Raw genomic sequence first — 24649 nt, 5'->3', positions numbered from 1 at the left:
CTCATACACATAAGGCATACACAAATACATACATACATACATACATAAGTACGCACACACACGCACACGTGCACACATCCATACACACTACCCTCCACACACTTACACTCACATCCACATCCGCACACACACAAACACGCAAATATACATGCATACACACGCACACGCACACACACACTGTGCCCAGCAGGATAAACAATAAGATTGGCAGGGTCCACTGTGTGGGCATAGTTACTGGGAATCCAACATTGTGGGAAAAGGCACTTTAGCGGTCCAGTGCTCCCGCGTGAATAAGCACAATTGACTGTAGGAAAACAATCAATACTCTGTTCCCTCTCAATTGTTTCTCCAGGCTTTACAGTTTCAAATGGAAGAGTATATTCTTGAGAATAGACAGATTAAGATGTTAGCATGGTGGACAGCGCTGCACTGTGTGCCATTTTGGTAACATTGGGGATTATATGTCTCGTTCTCCTCAGATTAAATCTGATTATATGATGCTCTGTTGGTATGACGCAACCCTTTAATGATTTGGCTCTATTCCAAAAAGCATTTCCGATTTCGGGAAATTGAGCCGTCCATATCAGATAGTCTGTGGATGATTCTGGTGATTTATTAAAGACTTTGCTTTGAGGGTATGATGCCGGTCAAAGGAATTAAGAAACATTGTTCTCTGAGTACTCTTTATTACATAAAGACATTTTATTATAGCTTCTACATACATCTCTGGATATACTAGTTATATAATGTCTGTACGTCAAAAATAATACCTGTTATATATTTATAAAACTAAGCAGATATACTACTCTCAGGTTTTTAAAAAGATAAGGATTTGTTATATACTGTTATGTTACGGTCATCAACAACGTCTTACAAATCACAGGGAGAGGAGCAACAGGAGTACAAATGTGTGTGTGTGCATGTATGTGTGTGTGTGGTGTCTGTGCATGTGGTGTGTGGGGCCTATTTGTGCTTGCGTGAGTGTGTGGTGTGTGTATGTGGGGCCTATTTGTGCTTGTGTGTGTGTGTGTGTGTGTGTGTGTGTGTGTGTGTGTGTGTGTGTGTGTGTGTGTGTGTGTGTGTGTGTGTGTGTGTGTGTGTGTGTGCGTGCGTGCGTGCGTGCGTGCGTGCGTGCGTGCGTGTGTGTGTGTGTGTGTGTGTGTGTCCGTGTGTGTGTGCGTGTGTGTGTGTGTGTGTGTGTGTGTGTGTGTGTGTGTGTGTGTGTGTGTGTGTGTGTGTGTGTGTGTGTCTGTGTGCCTGGTTGCGTGTGTACAGAATGTAAATGTCATCTTCATTAATCCTAGGTCTGCAGCTGAAAGCGAACATCTTGAATCACTCTAGACCAGAGCCATTTGTCCTAATCGCACTCTGACGGAGTCAAGTACAAAATGAGAAGCACCGTCCTAATGTCAACATTGAAACTAAGCGTTGAATGATGCATCAATAAGCGTGGTACCACGAGTTGCGCGGTGCTGCTAGTCGAGATCCTACAGCGTAGGATCTCCCTACCGTCATGGGATACGATGCCCCTCTCTCTTAAATCGTACCCCACCACAGATCAGACCAACACCGAGCCGAGCCATGCCCATCCCCGGGGGACCCCACAGGGATGCTGATTGTCTGTGTGTTGTGTTGTTAAAGAGCTCACCAACAGCCTGGGAGCACGTTCACGACCGCACCACTGCGAGGGCGTGGGTGGCTCCCCAACATGTTCTGCGTCACCCCCTCGAACCTGAGGACGTGCATCCCCCCAAACTGGGGATTTTTTCGTTCCAGTATTTACGCCGCTGCGCTGGGATCCCAAGGGAACGCCGTCCAATATCCTGTATCCTGGAACCCTTTGATGTGTTTATGCGCTTTGTTTATTTGGCTGATGGTGAAACAGGGAGGCATGCCGTCCAAAACAAAAACAGACCCATGGGTTGAGTTGGAGGGGACAATCCCACACAAAAACATGCAGGCAAGCGCACACGCAGGAACAAACACACACACACACACACACACACACACACACACACACACACACACACACACACACACACACACACACAGGGAGTTGCCATGGTTACACGATGTTAACTCTGACACAAGGTTCGTTGCTTTTTCTGTTTGTTTTGCTGTAACACTGGGATGTAATTATTTTATTTTTTTCGCATAAAATACCAGATGACTTAATATATAATAATAAAATGTTCCCTCCTCATCCCCTATTCTCTCCTAAACACAGTCATAATTACAAACAGTCATGAATATGAAAATACTGCAATAGATTTTTTTCGGAAACGATTGAGTAAAACAAATAAATAAATGAGCCAAATAATGAATCATGGATAAACAGAGGATGTTGTTTGTGCCTCGGGCGAGAAAACAACAGATCGGTAAGAGGGGCATATCGTTTTCTTCCTGCCAACAAACATTTCATGATTTCAATGATTTCATGTTTAATTCCATTTGATTTATGGAAAACATCTTTTTTGTTCATTAATCTGTAACTACTTTACAAACATTGACCGCCCCGACCCCTATGACGACATCGCTTTGTAAGCAGAGATCTTCTGAATCAGCACATTTTAGAACAATGACTCATCTTTTTCGATACCTATACATCAGGTTGTTGTAAAAAAGGTTGTTTTCTCCCAATATTTGGCATATCAGAATGACCTTTCTTTTTTTTTGAGGTATAAAAGATCACTGTGCTAAGAATAGCAGTTCATCTAAAGATCTTTTTTCGTTCCTTTCCTCAATGCACTGGTTCTCTATATGCTGTAGGCAAATATCAATTTGTTCTTGTTGGTTTGTTTTTTGCTTCCTTTTTCAGTTTAATTTGGCAATGTTGGACTATGGGGGTGGGGGGTAGGTTTCACGGAGGTCCATCACAGCAGTAGCAGCAGTAGGTCAGCCTACGTGACATCGAAGAGAGAAAGAGAGACAGGATTGGTTGGTTGGAGGTGGGGGGGGGGGGGGGGGGGGGTCTATCGCTGTCCGTATCCTGCGCCCTCAGGGGCTTCCTGATCGCAAAGTGATCCTGAAGTGTTGGAACTCTCACATTAAGGGACAGGTGTCTTTCCATTCACCCGTCTCTCCGTCGAATGCCATGCTCTCTCTCTCTCTGGCTCTCTCTCTCTCTCTGGCTCTCTCTCTGTCTCTCCTTCTGTCTCTCTCTCTCTCTCTCTCTCTCTCTCTCTCTCTCTCTCTCTCTCTCTCTCTCTGGCTCTCTCTCTGTCTCTCCTTCTGTCTCTCTCTCTGTCTCTCCTTCTGTCTCTCTCTCTGTCTCTTTCTCCTTGCAGCCGGTTGGCTGTGCAGCATCCGATGGTACGAGAGGTTGAGGGGGCCACATCACGGTCAGGAGGCGTCAAAGCTGCAAGGGAAGGAGGGAAGGATGTATGTTAGGAAAGAAAGAAAGAAAGCAAAGGACAGCAGGTGAGATAATGCACGGCCACAGACGGCATGTTCCCCGACCGCCCCGCCCCACATGGGCGGGGTGCACCCTAGGAGTGGTGGGGTGGTTGCGGGGTGGTGGTGGTGGTGATGACAGGGTCAGAGTGGTGGTGGTGGTGGGGGTGGTGGAGCGCGGGCGGTATTCCTCTGCTCAGCAGAACCCAGGGAGCGAGTCGCCCCAGGTGAAGCCCAGGAGCTGATGCATTCCGCCATTAGGGAGCACCTTGACATTAAATATTTAGTCTCCCCTAACACCCTCCCTCCTCCTTCCCTCCCACCATCCATCCACCTCTCGTTTCTCCCACCCTGCAGCCTACGCATTATGGTGGGGGTCAGGCCACGGTGACCCCTTGGGGAAGGCCCCCACGCACACACGCACATACGGGCACACACACTCACTCATGGAGTCGGAGGAGCCTCAGTTAATTCTTACAAACAGAAGGATTAACAAATGTTTTGGGGGATTTCTTTATAAATTAATTAAATATTTACTGTTATAAATGTAAAAAAAATCGATAGAATCTGCATGTATGGCTAAAATAAGGTTCACAGATGTATTTCTGTCGTATATAAAAAATATATTTTGCTTTGAATAAATGAGGCTGAAATCCACAAATATATGTATTAAAAAGTATTTCAATGTACATCCAAAACCTATGTGTAACATTTATATGCAAACTGTTGACCCTGTATTTATAACTGCTTCTCGTGTGGGATGTTAAACCACTAGCGTTGCTAGCCATGAATATATAGGGGACGGTTGGATACACACGTTTATATATGAATGGTTGCTAGCGGGACTTGTTCAACAGAAGATCCAGTGGTGTTATCCACCATAGATATAGATATACTTTAGTCTATATCTAAGGCTAGCAACACTAGTGACAGAAGTGACTTATATCTATTGAGGGGAAATCCTGTAAATACATTCTTTACAGATTGAATGCTAGGTGATCACATTAAATCATACCCTCAAATCTAGGCTAACGTGAATCGCTGAAATGGAAGAAGCTTTCTGATTGGCTACAGATTATTCCCTGTTGAAAGAAAGCATTTGTGAATGGAGCCACTGCAGGGGAGTCTCAACAAAACCACACAGAAATGCAGTATACTTTACAACGACAAGCAGTTTGTAAAGGCTGGATGGTATATAAATGTAAAAACAACATAATACGTTTTTGATGAAAATAGCAGAGACTTTGAAATACAATTAGTATTTTTACTCATTTTATTTCAAACAAGACATATTTGTGTATCAGAAATCCATATATGAATCCTTCGGTGTGCATTCAATAAAAGTGAGTCCGATCTCAGTCCAAACACTCTCCCACACACAGTACATTCAATAGAGATATTTCTTCAGGCCTCAATGTTTATCAAATGCAATTAAAATACACCCCAACCCCCTCCCCCCAGATATGTGGCCATGCATGTTGCCTTTACTGTTTGTTTGTGTGTGAGTGCACGTGTGTGAGGGCACGTGCATGCGTGCATGTAACTTACCTATCCCAAAGCTTTACGCTCCTACAAGAGTTGGTGCAGCAACCGGCAGATATCAGAGCTGGGGAGGGAAACAATAGAAAACGATCAGTGTTCAAATCGTTGCTCACATGATCCCATCAAGCCACTGAGAATAAATAGAATCAACAAGCCCAACAAAAACACCTGCGTCATTTTGGATAAAAAGGACGTTCTGTATGGATTGTTTGTATATACAGGTACACATACTATACTATTTCCTTTAGTATTTCTAATTTAGCTGCAAATGCCATTTTTGTTTGATTGACTATTTTTCTTATTATAACTTATGAGGTAGTCATTTGTGCATGGATTTTAGCATGTGCAGCTTCCTAGCTAAAAGACTATGCAAGAACACTCTCCCAATGGCAGCAGCACCTGCCCGCCGAACACACACACTGCAGCTGCAAGACCACACACCTCAACGTGGGACAGCAATGGTGTCTCTCTCTACGTGTGTGTGTGTGTGTGTGTGTGTGTGTGTGTGTGTGTGTGTGTGTGTGTGTGTGTGTGTGCGTGCGTGCGTGCGTGCGTGCGTGCGTGCGTGCGTGCGTGCGTGCGTGCGTGCGTGCGTGCGTGCGTGCGTGCGTGCGTGCGTGCGTGCGTGCGTGCGTGCGTGCGTGCGTGCGTGCGTGCGTGCGTGCGTGCGTGCGTGCGTGCGTGCGTGCGTGCGTGCGTGCGTGCGTGCGTGCGTGCGTGCGTGCGTGCGTGCGTGCGTGCGTGCGTGCGTGCGTGCGTGCGTGCGTGCGTGCGTGCGTGCGTGCGTGCGTGCGTGCGTGCGTGCGTGCGTGCGTGCGTGCGTGCGTGCGTGCGTGCGTGCGTGCGTGCGTGCGTGCGTGCGTGCGTGCGTGCGTGCGTGCGTGCGTGCGTGCGTGCGTGCGTGCGTGCGTGCGTGCGTGCGTGCGTGCGTGCGTGCGTGCGTGCGTGCGTGTTTGTGAGTGTAGGTGTAGGAGTGTCACTCCAGAAAGAAGTCAGGTAGCCCAGCTTGGGGCAACACTACCTGTTACCCATCATCCTCTCCTCGGGACATTGACCAGAGATCTGTCTGTATTCTAACCCCTAGCTGATTATGTCAGTGTGTAGTTCCATGTGTTTTTGTGTGTGAGAGGGAGAGGGAGAGGGGGAGAGAGTCTGCAACAAGATGGTAAAAAACCTTTGCAACAATATAATAATTTATGTATAGATAATTGGATACAATAATGTTCTTTTCTTTCTTTTTTATTGCTTCTGTTGAGATCAACACGGCCGCCGAACATACTGCAGGCCACCGGACTGGTTTCACCAGTCTATAATGCTGTTCCTATTCTGCGTTGTATGGTATCCCTTGACAGGAGGTTTGTCCGGGATTTCATGGAGGAATTTTCCCAGCAGAATTTTGAACATGTATAGCTGTGTTGCTGAGGTCACAGGAGTGGGGGAGAATGTTCCATAGTTTCCCAGCATGGACAGCAAAGGAGGAGTCATATAGGCTCACAGCGGACAGAGGAGCATGCTTGTTGAAGGCGGGAATTTTGACCTTCTTTCCAAGCCGCATATTGTCGGTGAACTGCATCCCGATGTCATTGGGTGTGGTTTCTTTGAGGATCTTCCAGACATGAATGATCATATATCTCTCTCTATGTTCAGTAAATTTAGTATTATGGCTTGTTATTATTAAGCAAATTGTGGCGCTTTGTGAACTCCATCTTTGTGTTTTCCATTGTAAAGTTTTCCATCGATGTTAGCTCAACATCAATGTTGCAGAGGAGGTAGAGCAGGTTGGCTGGTAACCGCAAGGTTGCTAGGTCGATCCCCGGCTCGTGTGTCGAGGTGTCCTTGTGCAAGGCACCTAACCCTAACTGCTCACGTTGAGCTGGCTGTCGCCTTGCATGGCTGACGCTGCCGTTGGTGTGTGAATGTGAGCATGAATGGGTGATTGTCAGGCATTATTGCAAAGCGCTTTGGGTGGCCTCTGGTTACAAAAAGCGCAATATAAATCTTGTCCATTTATGTCTTACTTATGTTTCTGTGTCAAACATTGAGTAAAGTATAAACAATTTGTTGAAGTCGTATCACCTTTAGTCTAAAAATAAAGGCTGTATTTAGTGGTAATATGTGTTCAATATGCGGTCACTACACACTCCGGGACACACACAGCTGGGCTCACATCTATGATTCATCTAGCTTCCCATATACATCTCTTTATCCGGAAATGGATCAGCCTCAGTCGGTTGCAACAGTGCATTGCTGGCACTGCCACAACGATAAGGAACCATTTGAGATCAATCAGTGGTTCCTTATAGGAGGAGCAGCTCCTCAGATGGATGCATGGGTGACTGAAAGATGGATGGTGGATAGGAGAGATGGATGGATGGATTTGAAATAGATGGAAGATGGAGGATGAATGGAAGCTTGGTGGATGGAGGGATGGAGGGAGGGAGGGAGGGAGGGAGGGAGGGAGGGAGGGAGGGAGGGAGGGAGGGAGGGATGGAGGGAGGGAGGGATGGAGGGAGGGAGGGAGGGAGGGAGGGAGGGAGGGAGGGATGGATGGAGGGAGGGATGGAGGGAGGGATGGAGGGAGGGATGGAGGGAGGGAGGGATGTCCTATTCCACCACATCTTTCTTTTGGCTTTGGTTTGAGGGGCTGCTACTACCACAACAAGTGGCTAAACACACACACACACACACACACACACACACACACACACACACACACACACACACACACACACACACACACACACACACACACACACACACACACACAGTCTGATTGCTCACTTTAAAGTTGTGATGTTGAGTCATCTAAAACGATTCTGCATAGTGCTGATTTCCAACAGCAAGGTTCAACCTTACTTTGCAGAGAGCCACAGACCGCTACTCAAAAACCAAACATAACAACACCGTTTATTCTTTGAGATGTCCCGGTCAATGTTGACCACTCTGCGTTGTGACCCTTGATATACTGTCTGTGTCTCTTCCCTGCGCCTCAGCTTGTGTTACACATACAAAACAAATCCTATGTAACTGTAATCATACTGTCATAATCGTTGTGCTTATTTGAATGTCATGTGTTCATGCTACTTACTTGGTCCTCAAATCCCCTCTGAGTTAATGTCATTAACTATACAAATAAACTTGAATCAAACAAGGTACCGTTTTGTTGTGGCAGGAAGTACCAGTGGCCCAGATATTTTCAGAAGGACTTCAGGGGAGATGTGTGTGCAGTATATTGCTGTGTCCCTCTGAGAGGACTGCAGTATATGAGGCTGCTGATGGAGCACGATTCCAGACCTTAGCACTCACCCCGTGAAGGGAAGGGGAAAAAGATGAACACGGGGCCATGTTGGCACAGCTCCCTCCACCTCGGACTGGTCGATGTTCACGCCTCAACTCCCCCCACTCTCAATAGAACAAGTCAGCACACACACACATACACACACTCAGTCTCTCTCTCTCTCTCCCGTTCTCTCTCGCTCTCTCTCTCACCCACACATCTGCATCTGAAAGACCAGCTGTTACGAGTACAAAATGAAGCTGACCAATGATCATAGTCATTTATCAAGACAGAAATATGTGTGTGTGTGTGTGTGTGTGTGTGTGTGTGTGTGTGTGTGTGTGTGTGTGTGTGTGTGTGTGTGTGTGTGTGTGTGTGTGTGTGTGTGTGTGTGTGTGTGTGTTGGTATATGTGTGTGTGTGTGTGTGGGTGTGTGTGTGTGTGTGTGTGTGTGTGTGTGTGTGTGTGTGTGTGTTGGTATATATGTGTGTGTATGTGTGCGTGCATGTGTGCGTGCGTGCGTGTGTGTGTTTGTGTGCGTGAGTGTGTATGTCTGGAATATTCTAATTAAAGAGCAGTGGCAGAAAGTTCTTTAGACAAAAGCACCCACACACCCTCACTCTAGCCCTCCCTCCATCTTTCATTCAGTCATGCTGCCCTCGTTCCTTCCTCTCCCCCCACTGACCTGCTTCGCCCTCTGGTAGAGTCCCACTGGCCATGGCTGTCAGAGAGAGAGAGAGAAAGAGAGACATAGAGAGAACGGGGCATGGAGGGAGAGGCATGGAGGAGAGAAATAGATAGAGTGACATAGAGAGATAGAGGGATAGGAGGCAGAGGTATAGAGGAGGGACATAGATAGAGTGACAGAGATATAGAGGGATAGAGAGAGTGAGAGGTGTGGAGAGAGAGATAGAGGGACATAGATAGGGAGAGAATGAATAAGAAAGCTACTTGGAGAAGGAGAAATGGCAAGCAGAAAAAAAGAAGGGGAGAGAAAGAGAGAGGGATAGAAAAGAGAGAGAGAGAGAGAGAGAGAGAGAGAGAGAGAGAGAGAGAGAGAGAGAGAGAGGAAGGACAGGCCTCTGGGCTGGTCCACAGCTGTGTGCTTTCCTTCGCTCCAGTGGCTCTCACTATGCATTTGCATGTTGTCCGTGTGTGTGTGTAGTGTAAGTTTGTGGATGTGTGTGACCTTTATCTGCGTAGGTGGTCGTGTGTGTATTTGTAAGGGAGAGAGAGAACAAGTGTTTTGTCACTGCACGCGATATACTTACAAGCGTGTGTGTGTGTGTGTGTGTGTGTGTGTGTGTGTGTGTGTGTGTGTGTGTGTGTGTGTGTGTGTGTGTGTGTGTGTGTGTGTTTGTTTGTGTGTGTTTTTGTTGGGCAGGGGTGCACTGATGGAGATACAGCAAGAGAGGATAAAAAAAACAAATTATCTCTTTGATCAGAGCTGGCCCTCTCTCATCAAAGGACAGACAGACAAAGAGGACAGACACACAGGCTGGGGACAAATATTCTGTAAAATAGCCTCCATGTTTAAGCGGCACACAAGAGAAATTGCACTACAAAACACACTGACCAACAAGCACACATGCACACACACACACACACACAGACACACACCTTCACTGTGATTAGAGTGATTTTGGAGTACAAACTCCATAGTGTTTGTCAGTGTGTACCTGCATGTGTGAATATTAGTTATGTTAATGTATAAAATGTTGCTTGGTTAATATAATAGTAAAAAGGCTTCAAAGCTGAATGGAAATCAGTTGTCAGGGAGGCAGCTGCTGGCCTACTTATCACTCTCTGTCTCTAGGACCCCTGCCAGACACACATGCACACATACAAACGCACTCGTGCACGCACACACCAAACCATGTTACACAAAGGGCAACATTATTTATATGCCTTTCTCTAAATGCAGTTGTATTATTCAAATGTGTTTGTTTGAAATCAGATTTGGGAATGACTTATGAAAATGGAATTAAATTTCCCATCTGGCCAGCCCATAATAAACCACAGCTTTTCCTGTTACTTAAAGGAAATTTCATTAAGACCACCATCAATGTATCAATAATCAGCCTATTTGTGTGATTTTTTTAATGTGTTTTATTTATAACAAACAGCTCTGTTTAGTGGTGTTTCTAAAATAATCTTGAACGCAATATTGAACTAAGCAGCTTCCATCTTTTGCAAGTATATATGAAAGAGATAAAGACAGAGACTTCCCATTGAAGAAAGGGCGATTTAGAAGTGCTTTAAACCATTTAGAAGTTTGTGTAATGCTATTTGGGGGAAGATACTGCCTCGTAAACTCAACCCGGTTCATGGAGAGGCTTTGGCTCCACACCTTTTATTACCTCTTATTACTGTGACCTTTGAATGACCTTCAATATACTCTCCACCATAATATTACACTATATGTGTAGTGTGTATCACAAATACACGGTGAAGGTGGAGCATGGAGATTGTACCTGTGACCTTCCTGAAGCATCCCATAATCCACCAGGCCCTCAGGTAAACAGTTAATGGATTTCCCGCTGAAAATTCTGCAGGCTTCCTGTCACCTTAGTGACCTACTTCGTGGTGGAAAAACAAATTACACTGTTCTAATGTTCTGATGTTCTGATAGGTTCTTCACGTGAAGTCAGACTTTATATCAAAAGTATTATAAGTATAGTATAGAATAGACTACTATATAAGTCTGTAAAATGTACATATCCCTGTGACAAGCATATCCGTGTTAAGGTAGGGTATACTTGGGTATACTGTGTTAATACTTGGCTATGATTTTAACAATCTCACTCAACTACAAGTGCTTCTTCTATGTTTTCACTTTGCGATTTGACAAATTGTAGGGGTTTTACGACTTTTTTATGGGTTGGACACGTTAGACACAAATTCAGTTTTGAGGTATATATATTACGTTTTTAAATAAAGTGCGGGACTGCAGGAATGTTTTTTTTGCATAAGTTGACTGCCAGATGGAAGATCCTCTGGCAGAATCCCAGAACCTTCGAACCTCCCAAAAGTATACCCGTATAACTGCACATAAACATACATACATACATATACTTTCAGTTTATTTTGTTCAAAATCTTTGCCAAAGTCTTACTGAATACCAACATGAGGCAGAGTCAAACACACATGCAGGGATCCTAGCAGTGAATGCAGTTCATTTCTCGTTCAGCCTTGAGCAATACACCCACATATTGCACTACTTTCAGCCTCTCATATCTTCTAGCTGTTATTCTCTTTATTTTAACTGTCTCATGTCTATGTCTTGTTTTCTGCCGCCTCTCCACTTCATCCAACTCTGGAATCACTCAGTCTTAGATGAGCTATGGTTAATACAATGCATAATGTAATAGATGCAATGTATTGCCCTGTCTACTCATTTATATTGCAAAGTTGCATTTCATAATGATCTTAATGTGCTTCATAGCGGTACATCTGTAGAAAAATGTCAATGTGAGACATAATAGCTCACCCCCTCGCTCTTACACACACACACATGCACACACATACACACACACACACACACACAAACGCCCACATACATAGATCCCAACCTTAAAATCATATGAAACTCCCGCAGCGAAGTAACAATGCAACCACACCAACACAAACCCATTTTAATGTACATAATACAGAAATACAATGTCAGCAATATTCCTCAGCTTTTTCTCCTTTTAGTCTCCATTCTAATCCACACCGCCTTTCTCTATATTACACCCATTACACACACAGACACACTGCGTAGACATAGGCTGGGTGGAGGCGGTGGGGTGGGCATGTGTTTGTGGAGCCCGAGCAGTCTGGATTTTAGCTGTGTCTCTCTGCTTCACTGAGCCTCTGTCTGTCACAAAGTAGTTCACACAGGGTCTGCAGGACCCCTGCTGCAAATGACAGAGTCAAGGAGGGAGCGAGTGAGAGGGAGAGAGGAAGAAGGAGAGAAACAGAAGAGTGACTTCTTAGTGACTCACAATGCTAACTTCGGCTACTTTTCCCTTGAAAGACACAACGACCTTCAGCTCACAACGGTTAGGAGGAATCCGACTATGAAAGTAGAGAAAAAATTCAAGTGTTTGTCATCCAAAGCACGTTAGCACACACACACACGCAGACACACACACAAACACACACACACACCACAAAGGCACAAAGCTGCGTCAGTGCTGGGACTTGCGTCACTATTCATTGAGAGACAGAGCAAAAGTCTCTGTGAGTGGGAGAACATGAAGGCAAGGTGCTGCGGAGGTGGACTTCAGCCGGCATCCAGCATCCACTGCATATATATATGTGCTTATTGAAGGGGCACACACACTCACACACTGACACACTCACTGACTCACTCACACGCAAACCATGTAGGGTTCATTGCTATTCGCATAAACCTAAAAAAACACACACGCACACACAAACACGCACACACACACACACACACACACACACACACACACACACACACACACACACATACATACACACGCACACAAACACACATACACACACATGCACTCGGTGGTGCAAGTTGTTCCTGACTGGGCAAACAGATTGCAGAGCTTAGCATGCACAGAGGGTCAAGTGCCCGTCTCCCCTGCCCATCAGAGCATCCCAACCGGGACAGCCGATAGCGGATCCTCCCTCCCGTCTGTCCCCGCGGACCCTGACCACCGCACCACCACTACCCACTCCGTGAGCAGCCAAACACACATACTGCACTCATAGTAGGGCAGGGCCAGATCCATCCATTCATGACTGCTAGCCTACGGAGTGCATTGCGGAGGATGGACACAATCGGAAGACAATAGCGTCAAGCTGGATATGTGTATTTACTACTGGTTATGGAAACACACACGGACACACACACACACGCAAACCCTCACAAGCTTTTTGCTGCAGTGTAAACTATACCTAACCCTTGAATAACCGTACACCCATCTTGCAAAGATTGTGAATCATCAAACAAGGAAAAACACAACACCCACACTCGAGAAATACAGAATATAATTAATTCAACAAGAGGTTTTTTTGCACGTTTGCACAATATGTGAGGTGCAGCTAGAGCTCTCCAGACAATCTGGCTGTAGATTGTTTGGAAACTGAAATAGCTTGAAATACCAAAGCCATGACACACGGTCAACAGAAATTAAAATGGTCGAACACACTCATGGCATTCGTCATAGAGGTTACGTGTCTGTGTTACAAAAATCTGCAACCAATGTTTTAGAATCGAAGACGAGGTGGCCAGGTAGATCCACAAGAATAGTTGAGGTAGGTACAAACAGGAATTCCACAAAAAGCAGATGGCACGCCTTGAAGTTGACGCACATGCCATCAAATCCATAGACCTTTCAAAGCCACTTTCCTCTGTGTACAGTTGTCATGGAAGTCAAGTGAAGAGAATATCAATTGTTCAGACACTATGAGGAAGTAAATGCAGTCAGTCGCACAACTCAACCCGCTGTAGCCTGTGGGAGCCTTCTAGGAGCCTTCTAGGAGCCTATTTTTAAGTCAAGATGGCCACTCTTCTGGGGGTGGTGGCGGGGAGTATGATAATTGGTGACAATCAAGCGGTGGAAAGTGAAGAAGAGAGATGAGTTATGACAGGAGGAGACAAAATGCAAACAGAGGGATGGGGAGCGACTCAAACCACACACCAGAGTCAGGGAAGCATAGGGGAACACAATGGGAGGGAACACACAACAAACACAGACACACACACACACACACACACACACAAAGATCATACTCGTGGTGGGAGAGCGCACTCTAATCAGCTGTTTATTCCAGTTGTATTTCACGCTCTGGGCCAGCTGAGCCGGTGATACTTTCATCCCGACTACAGAGCGGTGAGTGATGTCGCGCCGTGTGTGCTACATCCAGCGAGTCATCAGGTCCCTTCATCTCCCCGAACAAACATTTCATATGTTGGTGTGAATACATTTTATACACTCCAATGTTTCATTATGTTTGAGGCTGGCGTAATTTCATTAAAAAAACGTCTGAGAGAGGGAAAGCAGAGAGAGCGGGGGGGGGGGGGGGGGGGGGGGGGGGCTAGTGAATGAGACTGTATGAGACACAGGGGAAATAAGTGTGAGAAAGGTGGGAAAACACGGTAAGGGGAAAATACGGGAAACAATCAAGGGCTGGGTGTTGGGGGAAAGGGGAGGACGGGAATAGAGAGGAGGGAGAGAGGGGGGAGAGAACAGAAGGATGGAAGGAGTCAGTGGGGGGCCGGCTGACGTACGGTCCCCCCCCCCCCCCCCCGTCGCGACTCCCTCCCGGCCCCCAGCGTCCCCGGAGGGCAGAAGTTAATCTGCAGTTTGTCACTAGAGGAGCTCAGCCTGGTCACGTGATATGCAATTTCACAAGTGTACAAACACACACCCCATACACACACACACACACACACACACACACACACACACACACACACACACAAACACATACAAATGCACACACTGATACAAATCACTGACAAAATCACTGCCATTTGAGTCCAGAAACCAGCTCTCCCAAATTAAATTAGTCTCACGCTGCCTAAATAGGCTTAACTAAACAGGACTGGCATGGAACATATAACTCCAAAGGAGAGAGAGAGAGAATGAGAGGGAGAGACGGAGAGAGAGATAGACGGCGAGAGAGAGAACAGGCGAGAGAGAGTCCTGGAGAGACAGTACTGGTGGAAAATAAGCAAGCGAGTGAGTGATTAAAGGGGGGCGAAAGAGTGGCAGAGATTAAAGGTGCTGTAAGCAAGATATAAGAGCAATTCTTATTTAGACCCCTCCCAGTAAATATGTGACCAATCAGAACTTCTCTTCCCTGATAGGTTCAGAGAAATCCATTTTGCCTGTCAATCACAGAAGCGAGAAATGCAACAGGGGGTGGAGAACCTTAGGGACGGGAATAGAGAGGGAGTTGATGTTTTTGCGTTGTACGGTTTCGTAATCTCACACTCTTTTGCTCTTTTCTGCTCTCTCTCTTAACAGCGCTCCAGTCTTACATGCAGCCCCTCTAAGAGGGCGAGGTCCCAAGTAACGTATGTAAGCGGCTGAGCGAGCCAAGGGTTAGGAGGTGAACAAGTGAGGGAGTGCGTGAAAGGAGGAAAAAAGCGTGTAACATTAATAGAACCAGGTGAAGAGGTTAGAAGGTGAGCGGGTTCGGGGTGTGAAGAAAAGGAGGCGAGATAAAGGGGAAGGTATGAAGAGGGCGACGCGGTGAGTGAGTGAAAAGAAGCGATCGAGAATGAAATATGAGGAAGGTTGTGAGGTGAGTGAAAGAGGGCAAAAACAGAACACAGGTAAAAAGGAGTTATGAGGTGAGTTAGTGGGTGAGTGAGAGAGTGGAAGGAGATGAAAGAGGGGGAAGTATATGGAGGTCTAGGAGTTGAGGGGTGCGCTCTGGCGGTCAAGGCGAGCCCATCGGCGGCACCGCTGCCTTTGAAGCCGGCAAGCCATACAGACACGCAGGCAGGGCACTGAGCAGCTGCGGGCGTCCATGTGGTTGTGTGGTCCCATCTCCAACGCTAACGAGCTGAATATTGTTCTCCATTCATTCCTGATGGCTGACTGACGTGATGCTGGCTTCATGCGTTTGGCTGCCCGGAGCCAATAGGAGAAGAGGATAACCCTCTCCCCTCGGCGTCTGTGCACCATTACTGGCCTGTTTATGGCCGACATCATGGTGTTTATGCAATTACGTATCGCAGCGTTCCTTTAGCAGGTTGCCTGGGGAGGGGGGGGGATATAGGCTGTGTTTAGGGGGGTGGGGGGGGGGGGGGTTGGTAGGGGTATGTGTGCATGTGTGTGTGTGTGTGTGTGTGTGTGTGTGTGTGTGTGTGTGTGTGTGTGCGTGTGTGTGTGTGTGTGCGTGTGCGTGCGTGTGTTGGGGAAGGGGGATTATGTGGTAAGCATGGGTGTGTGTTGGGGTGGGTCATTTACATGGTAGGGGTGGTGTGTGTGCTGCATGTGTATGTGGGTGAGTGTCGGGGTGATTGTGCACATGTGCATGTGTGTGAGGGTGTGTGTTGGGGTGGGTGGGGTACATGGTATGGTTTTGTGTGTGTGTGTGTGTGTGTGTGTGTGTGTGTGTGTGTGTGTGTGTGTGTGTGTGTGTGTGTGTGTGTGTGTGTGTGTGTGTGTGTGTGTGTGTGTGTGTGTGTGTGTTTGGGTGGGTGTGTATGTGGGTTTGTGTGCAAGTGTGTATGTTGGGGTGGGTGGTAGGGGTGAGAGTCAGTTTAAATACCTGGGGGCGATCTGGAATTGGTACATGGCTATTGCCAGAAACGTCTAAGGTCTGATCTCAATATAGCTCAGATCAACTCCAATTGAGGCTAAACCAAACTGTGTTGCTGTAGCTTTGTTGTGACTCATCACGCTAATGCTATGCTGCTGTGAAACAGAGGGAGAAGAACCACCTGAGACATGGTACGCTACAAACAATCATTTGCATTGCTTTTGGTTTTTGTTCAACTGTGTGTGTGTAACTATTCATGATAAGTGGGTATCAATTATCTTCCAGAGCTTGACTTCTACAGCGTAGGATAAGCACGATGTGTGGGTGTGTGGGTGTGTGCGTGTGTGTATGTGCGTGCGTGCGTGTGTGCGTGCGTGCGTGCGTGCGTGCGTGCGTGCGTGCGTGCGTGCGTGCGTGCGTGCGTGCGTGCGTGCGTGCGTGCGTGCGTGCGTGCGTGCGTGCGTGCGTGTGTGTGTGTCTGTGTCTGTGTCTGTGTTTGTGTGTGTCTTGAGAGGAGAGTCACAATCCATCACATCCTTACCAATCTAATGAGCATCCATGGCCATGATTTCTCACTGGGGGAGCTTGGTAGGAGTGTGTGCTGGCTTGTACGCCTGCTTGGGTGTGTGTGTGTGTGTGTGTGTGTGTGTGTGTGTGTGTGTGTGTGTGTGTGTGTGTGTGTGTGTGTGTGTGTGTGTGTGTGTGTGTGTGTGTGTGTGTGTGTGTGTGTGTGTGTGTGTGTGTGTGTGTGTGTGTGTGTGTTGGGTGTGTCATAGGAAAACACTTAATCATCAGTGTCATATGGAATCATCCACAGGGAAGACTCCAAGAATTGAGTTCTATATTTAGACTCTTTTCTTCGGCCTAAAGTTGATGAAATATTAAAAGTGACAATAAGAGGTTACACTGTTGGGGACCATATATAAAAATGTATATAAAAGTAATCTATACATATATAAATATATATATATATATATATATATTCGGAAATGACAAAATGTCACTATATTATCATGCTAGGCGTCCGTAACGCTCCCACATCACGTCATTCTAAAAACCTATTTCCCCCTCATCTTCCACATCCCTCACACACTCTTCCCCTGCCCTAGCACCGACTTAGTTCCAGCCTAAACTCCAACCGCTGAGCAGTAGTGAGCTTCATCGCTGCTCATCTGTTGGGGAGATGCTTGTGTATCACAAACCTAATGAGTTTTCCCTGCAAATTCTCCCCAATCTGATTCAGCAGATATCCACCCTGGGACGGGAAACAGCCTCGGCTGGTCTCATCTCAATGGGCTCCTAACACCCCCACTCCCCGCAGTGCCAGGAACAAACCTAATATAAAGATATTGAATGTGCTTCGCCATGCTGCAGCGCTCTACAGGGGATGGGGGGAATATTGATGTGTGTTAAAGGGCATGGAAAGTCTCCGCCTCGACACGGAGGAACACGTTCTTGCAAACTTCATTCTCATTGTCAAGCCTTCCCGTTTGTCTGTGACAAGAAAATGGCTTTTTTGGTTTAAATTCATTGTGGTTACACGACACGTCTTTCGAACCGTTTTCCGAGCCGTTTTCTGGGTTTCATTACATTTTAAACTGTTATGTTTACATATCAAGTTAATTTCATAATTTGTTCTATCTTAGTTCTATGAAAACTCTTATATTTATTCCACTCTTGCTGGACCAAAGCAAATATATTTTAAGTTACGCTAATTCTTAAGTTAGTTAACGGCCTACTGAATAGGGAAGGCCAAACGCACGCTTACTTTCTCCTTTTGAACATTTTCAAAGTCTTTTTTGTTACTTTGAAAACAAGGTAGCTGTTAAAAAATAGCTACTTCGAGTCGATAAAGAAAGAAATTTCAACCACTTACCAAAATATTAGTTGAAGCACACAACACTTTCAAACCCCTGGGTATGAACTCTGCCGTCTTCATGTGCTTCCATTCTCCTCCTAATAGGCTTTTATCACACATTGGGAGGGAAAAAGATGTGCCACCCTGTTTCTGAAGAACATAATTATAAAACAGCCTCAACACTTGAGCGTGCTATACCGCACATGCACTGACGCTAATGTCGGTTCCCTATTGCCGGATTTTCACACCATTTATTTCTTCCTTCAATCTTTTCCTATGTAGTAATTTACATATTCCATATACCAAAAGGCATATGCCAAAAGGGGATAATGAAAATGACATGAGCAAATTTCCATAACTTCCATAATTCGTTTCAGCTCGATTTGACATTATTGTTTTGGGAACCATCACCCCCTACACACAGATCTTACTCAAACCCAGGGAGGACGCCTTTACTGTTCAATGTGAATCAACATTCAGAAGATATGCTTCAACCACTACGTTCTCTACCATGCTTGCAGATGTAGTGTTCTTGAACGCGCCGGTCTGCTTACAAAAAGTGTGTTATTCAATGGAAATGACACTCGGTCACAAGCTCCCTTTACGGGAAACATGCTCCCAAGCTGCTCAAATGAAGGGCAGCCATTTGCATTGCTGCTGACCCTTGTTTTCAAATGCCTAATGAAGATGAACACTGGCTGCCGAACTGGCTGCTGTGTTGGATAGATGCTAAAAAAGCTGGCTAGTTAACTTGCTGTCTAACAGGCCAAACCATAGAGATGTGTGCAACAAGAGGTCGTGGCACACAACTCTGTCTGGTCCCTTAGATCCTCGGGTCAAAGGGTACAACAGATGTCGTCAGTGCAGAGCAAATAGATAGAGAAACAAAAAAAGGGAAAAAACAAGAGATGACAGGATGGTAAAGAGGATAATATAAGATTATGGAAAACATGTATTGTGCTGATGCCTCTTGTGTAGTAAACAGAGTGTCGGCACGGCAGAAACATGACGATGCAGTTAGACTCTGTAGTAGATTCATCTTCTATTGTTTGCTGGCAAGAGCTGAGTCAAGGCTCTTCACCTATATCGAACAGAGCTGTTTCCTCTGGACTCAGCTGGAGCACTGAGCACTTCCCCTCAGCATTACAGAGCACACACACACACACACACACACACACACACACACACACACACACACACACACACACACACACACACACACACACACACACACACACACACACACACACACACACACACACACACACACATACATACATACACACACACACACACACACACACACAACCTCAAACATATAACCTCAAACACACACAAATACATGCACACACACACAATCAATCTTAAGCACACAAACACACACACACATACACACACACAACACACACACACAATACAAAATTGCACAAACAGCACTTAGGGGGGTAGGGTCCCTTAGCGCAGCCTGTCGGCACCAGACTCAGGACTAGTGGCCTAAAGGTCAAAGGTGGCACTCAAGGATCTTGTAATTGTAAATGTAAATGTAAATTTATTTGTTAAGCATATTTAAAAAACAACAGTTGACCAGGCAAAGTGCTAAAAAAATCTTGGAGCAAAGCCCAGCGGCCCATTGAGCCGAGATGCGTCTATCTGTCTCAGGGACACGAGACAGCCCAGCCCCATTGATAAGAATAAAACAAGCACTCCAAGTAGCAAATCATCTCACCAGGGAGCCGGAAGCCAGACTGCAATGACCAATAGGGAGCATTCATATTTTAGAGGAAGGAAATTCCCATCCTCCTTCTTCTACTGCTCCTCCTCCTCCTCCTCCTCCTCCTTCTCCTCCAATGTTTCAAATTGCAAAATGCATCCTTTAAATTTGCTAATTTTCCAGGGCAATAAATAAAAAATTTAAATCAATTGAAATTTAAAAATGGACTGAGCAACTGTCAAGTGCAAGCTGATTAAAGTAAGTGGAAGGCTTAGCTGTCAGTTCTCTCTCTCTCTCTCTCTCTCTCTCTCTCTTTCTCTCTGTCTATCTCACTCTCTCTCTCTGTCTATCTCAATCTCTCTCACTTTCTCTCTCTCTATATCTGGTATGAGCGGTGTCCCATGCTAATAGTCTGTGTGTATTCACAAATACCACTGTTTATTTATCTCCACCTCACAAAGGGTTTTAAATCCTCTTTAACATCCAATTTTCCTTACTCTCTTAATGGGCTTACCAAACACACACCACACACACACATACACATACACACGCGCGCAGCCGCGCACACACACACACACACACACACACACACACACACACACACACACACACACACACACACACAGACACACACACACACATTTGATATATACAGACTTTGATCAGTAGCTCCACTTTCTGTCAGTAGCTCTCTATCGCAAGTGGTTTCATATTCTATTTGAGATTTCTCTTCTTTTTTTTCATGTCATTCTGTGTTCACCCTCGTTCTGTCCAATCCATCATCTTCTGTGACTCCATACGTCTTCTCCCATGGCGCTGTCTGCAGCTGAGCTCTGAGTGTGCGTGTGCATGTGCATGTGTGTGTACGTGTGTGTGTGTGTGTGTGGATGTGTGTGTGTGTGTGTGTATGTGTGTGTGTGTATGCGTGTGTGCCTGTGTGTGTGTGTGGGTTGGGTTAAAGCTTAGTTTCACTCTGGTAGAAGTCATTCAGAGCGCCCTTGGGTTTGACAAACCAAGGTCATTGATAATTGTAGTAGATGCTTTTCCCTAAACCCTTAGGGCGAGAGCGGTTCGATATTAAGATCACATTCAAACCAATCCATGTCGATTGTGTAACTTTTTCAGAATTGTCTCCCGCAAAAGCAGAATTCATGTTTTAGACCGCAATGTTTCCACGACGCGCTTATGAAGACTTACTTTGTATATTTTAAATCAGGTGTGGAAGAGTAAAACCTTGTGCTGACTTTGCTTGAAGTCACTCCAGTGGGCGTGCTCGCCCTGTGTGGAGGAGTATAACATATAACAGAGACTAACGTTATATGGACGGCACTAGTTATGACACTAGCGTACCCTACCACAAGGCACCAGCTATGACACTAGCGTACCCTACCACAAGGCACCAGCTATGACACTAGCGTACCCTACCACAAGGCACCAGCTATGACACTTGCGTACCCTACCACAAGGCACCAGCTATGACACTTGCGTACCCTACCACAAGGCACCAGCTATGACACTAGCGTACCCTACCACAAGGCAAGCTATGACACTAGCGTACCCTACCACAAGGCACCAGCTATGACACTAGCGTACCCTACCACAAGGCACCAGCTATGACACTAGCGTACCCTACCACAAGGCAAGCTATGACACTTGCATATCCTACCACATGGCACTCATTATGACACTAGTGTACCCTACCACATGGCACTCATTATGACACTAGCATACCCTACCACATGGCACTAGTTATGACACTAGCTTACTCTACCACATAGCACTAGTTATAACACTGTACCCTACCACAAGGCACTAGTTATAACACTAGCTTATCCCACCACATGGCACTAGTTATGACCCCTGCGTACCCTACCACAAGGCACTAGCTAGGACATTTGTGTACCCTACCACAAGGCAATATTATGTCTTGCTTAGGCAAAGTTAACTACATACCCAGCGCCTTCAGCTGCAAAGCACCTGAAACCGAGAGGTGGAGGGAAAATCAGCTACAGCTACAGAGACAAAAGTGGTGTTGCTCGGTTGTTGTTGTTTTTTTTGTGCCGAGTAAATACGAGCCACGGATTGCTGCGATGATCTTACACATTGTCACTATAATGGCCGCCACATGAGTGCCTCGCCTTACCGTTGTACAGGCTGCGTTGGTGGGCGGTAAGCTCCTCTCCGGGGGGTCGCCTCGGTCCTAGTTCCCTGCCGGGGGACCCACCAGCGTACCTCCCTTTACCATGGTCAGACCCCGGGCTGTGCTGGTGTTGGTGGAGGTGGTGGTGGTGCGGGTGGTGTCGTATGGACTCCGGACTCCCGACGATGACCCTCCCTTTCCTCAGATGCTCCGGCGTGCCGGGCCCCGCCCCCTGCCCCGCCCGCTTGCTCTCAGGACTAGCACAGCAAGCCCCATCCCCCGCCTTGCCCGCCCTGTGCCTCTGGGAGAGGTCCGGGCTGGACTTGGCCCCGGAGCCCGGGGACCCCTGCCCCGGGCCCATCGGCGCGTGATTCTGAACCAGCATGTCCACGCTGTGGGGCCCCTGGGGGACGCAGGCCTGCCGGGCGGGGCTGTGCTTGGTCCCGTGTTTCTCGGAGCTGAGGCCCCGCATGCCCCGGGCCTCCAGGTTGGTGAGGGAGCCCCCGCGGGGGCGGTACGACTGGGGGAAGGTGTAGTACTCCGGGGTGGAGCTGTGTCTCCGGCCCCACACGTCGTGGACGCACCCGTCCTTGGGCTTTGACCCGGGCGGACCCGAGGAGGACCCCGACCCGTGCCCCGGCCGGGGGGCGGGCTGCCCGCCAGCGGGGGGGTGCTTGTTCTGGGGGTTGTCGGGGCTCTCCGTGCTCCCGGCGCTGGAGGTGCTGCTCCCGTCGCCCACGTCCCGGAGCAGGCCCGGCGCGGGCCCGCCTCCCAGCAGGCTGCCCTGGCTGTCGATGGAGCCCCTGCAGCCGGCGTCGCCCCCTGCCGTCCCCGGCCCTCCGCCCGCCCGGCCGCCACCGGCTCCGCCCCCACCGGCGGCGCCCCGCCCCGCCACGGCAGCCACCGCCGTCGCCGCCGCCTCGGCCCGCTCCTCCTCCAGCATGAGGCACACCTCCTTGAGCTCCAGGTTCTCGCGGAGCACCTCGCTCTGCCGCTGCTCCAGCTCCTTGAGCTTCTGCAGGTACACGGTGACCTCCTTGCGCATCAGGCCCGCGCTGTAGCGGCCGAGGCGCTGCCACTCCCGGGAAACCCGCTTCCCCTTCTGCCGGTCGTCGTCCAGGAAGCAGCACAGGTCCCGCAGCTCCTGGTTGTCCTCCTGCAGCTTCTGGTTCACGTCCTGGGGTTTGACACGCACAAACGCACACACACAGACACACACACAGACACACACACACACACACACACACACACATAAGCACACACAAGCAGATCCACCATGCAGAGATGGATTACACGACCAGACTAAACTGTAATTTATCATTGGGAGTCAGAGAGGATGGAAATGCTTTATGCTTGGCTTAGAGCTAACTACTAAATGCTTCCTCTACACGTTCCTATCATATTATCTGTCAACATTTAGCAAATGGAAAAATGGCTTGTTCATTCAGGCTATAGCGTTAACATCATGGATTGAGGGCTGTATGAAGGTGCACATTTAGCATTCTGTACGCAACAGGTTGAGTGAATGTAGCGGGTAACCGTTTTAACCTTGGTTGCTCATACCTGATCCAACATGTTTCCTCAGTGCGAACTGTGTTTGCAATGCCTTATGGCCCAGAGTGGACCAGCTCGTTATGACCAGATATCCTCTATCACTTGGCTTATCTTCATGTACAATGAATTCAAACCTGGGGGGCGATAGGGGAACCCTCTGATTCCCCTCCACCCAACTCACCTTCAGACTCCGTATCTCGGTGAGGTGCTGCTGGAGCCGCCGGTTCACCTCCCGCATCAGATTACTGTGGTCCAAGATAACGCTCATCTTCTCCGCCTCTGACCTCCGCAACCGGCGAACCAATTCGTCTTTGCCCCACTTTAACAAAACCTCGTCGCTTATTTTTGAGAGGTCATCGGCCGAAACCTGCGAGCTCTTGACTGCGGAAGCTTTCGTAGGCATGGCTTTATCCATCCTTTTTTTCTTTTTACACAAGTGCCGGTTCACGCACACACACCACCACAACCACCAGAAAAGTATTCAACGAGTCAGAAAAGAACAGGCCAAAAACACGGGGAAAAAGTGTGCATCCAATCTATTCTTCAACCAAAAGCAATCTTGATGCATCCTCTCCCCGCATCTTCTTTGCGATCACTCGTCCCCACGCCCATGCTGCAGCTCCGATGTCCTGTTCAACGTGCCTTCTGTGTCCCCAGCCCTGTGCAGCAGCCTAGTCAGTCCGCATGCATGCTGGGGCTTCGGAAGACCCCCTTGCCGGCTCGTGGGCGTTTTCTGTGCAGGTGCATGCCTCCTCCAGCCGTGCGCGACGCACAGGCGTTCCTCCCGTGCATTACGGATGTCCGACCACACAAACCGGTTGAGGCGCGGGCCCGATAGGCCTATAATGAGTACAGGCACAGACCGTGCACGGCGCGTTAAAGAAAGCCCGAAGTGCGGCAAGCTGAGGGAACATCTGAATAGTGCCGAACGCG

At 47.5% G+C, this 24649-nt stretch overlaps 1 protein-coding gene across 1 annotated transcript; it reads right to left on the bottom strand.

Annotated features, from left to right (window-relative positions):
• Positions 1–666: 666 nt before the first annotated feature.
• ccdc85a (coiled-coil domain containing 85A) lies at positions 667–24649 on the bottom strand. The gene is made up of 4 exons (XM_060073176.1): positions 23898–24649; positions 22166–23339; positions 4942–4999; positions 667–3358 (listed from the first exon to the last, which is right to left on the bottom strand). The coding sequence occupies exons 1-4, from the start codon at positions 24129–24131 to the stop codon at positions 3343–3345; spliced, it is 1482 nt and encodes a 493-aa protein (XP_059929159.1). The 5' UTR covers positions 24132–24649; the 3' UTR covers positions 667–3342.

This window comes from Gadus macrocephalus, chromosome 15, assembly GCF_031168955.1.
Source record: "Gadus macrocephalus chromosome 15, ASM3116895v1".
Classification (NCBI taxonomy): Eukaryota; Metazoa; Chordata; class Actinopteri; order Gadiformes; family Gadidae; genus Gadus; species Gadus macrocephalus.
This window is presented reverse-complemented; position numbering and strand designations above follow the sequence as displayed.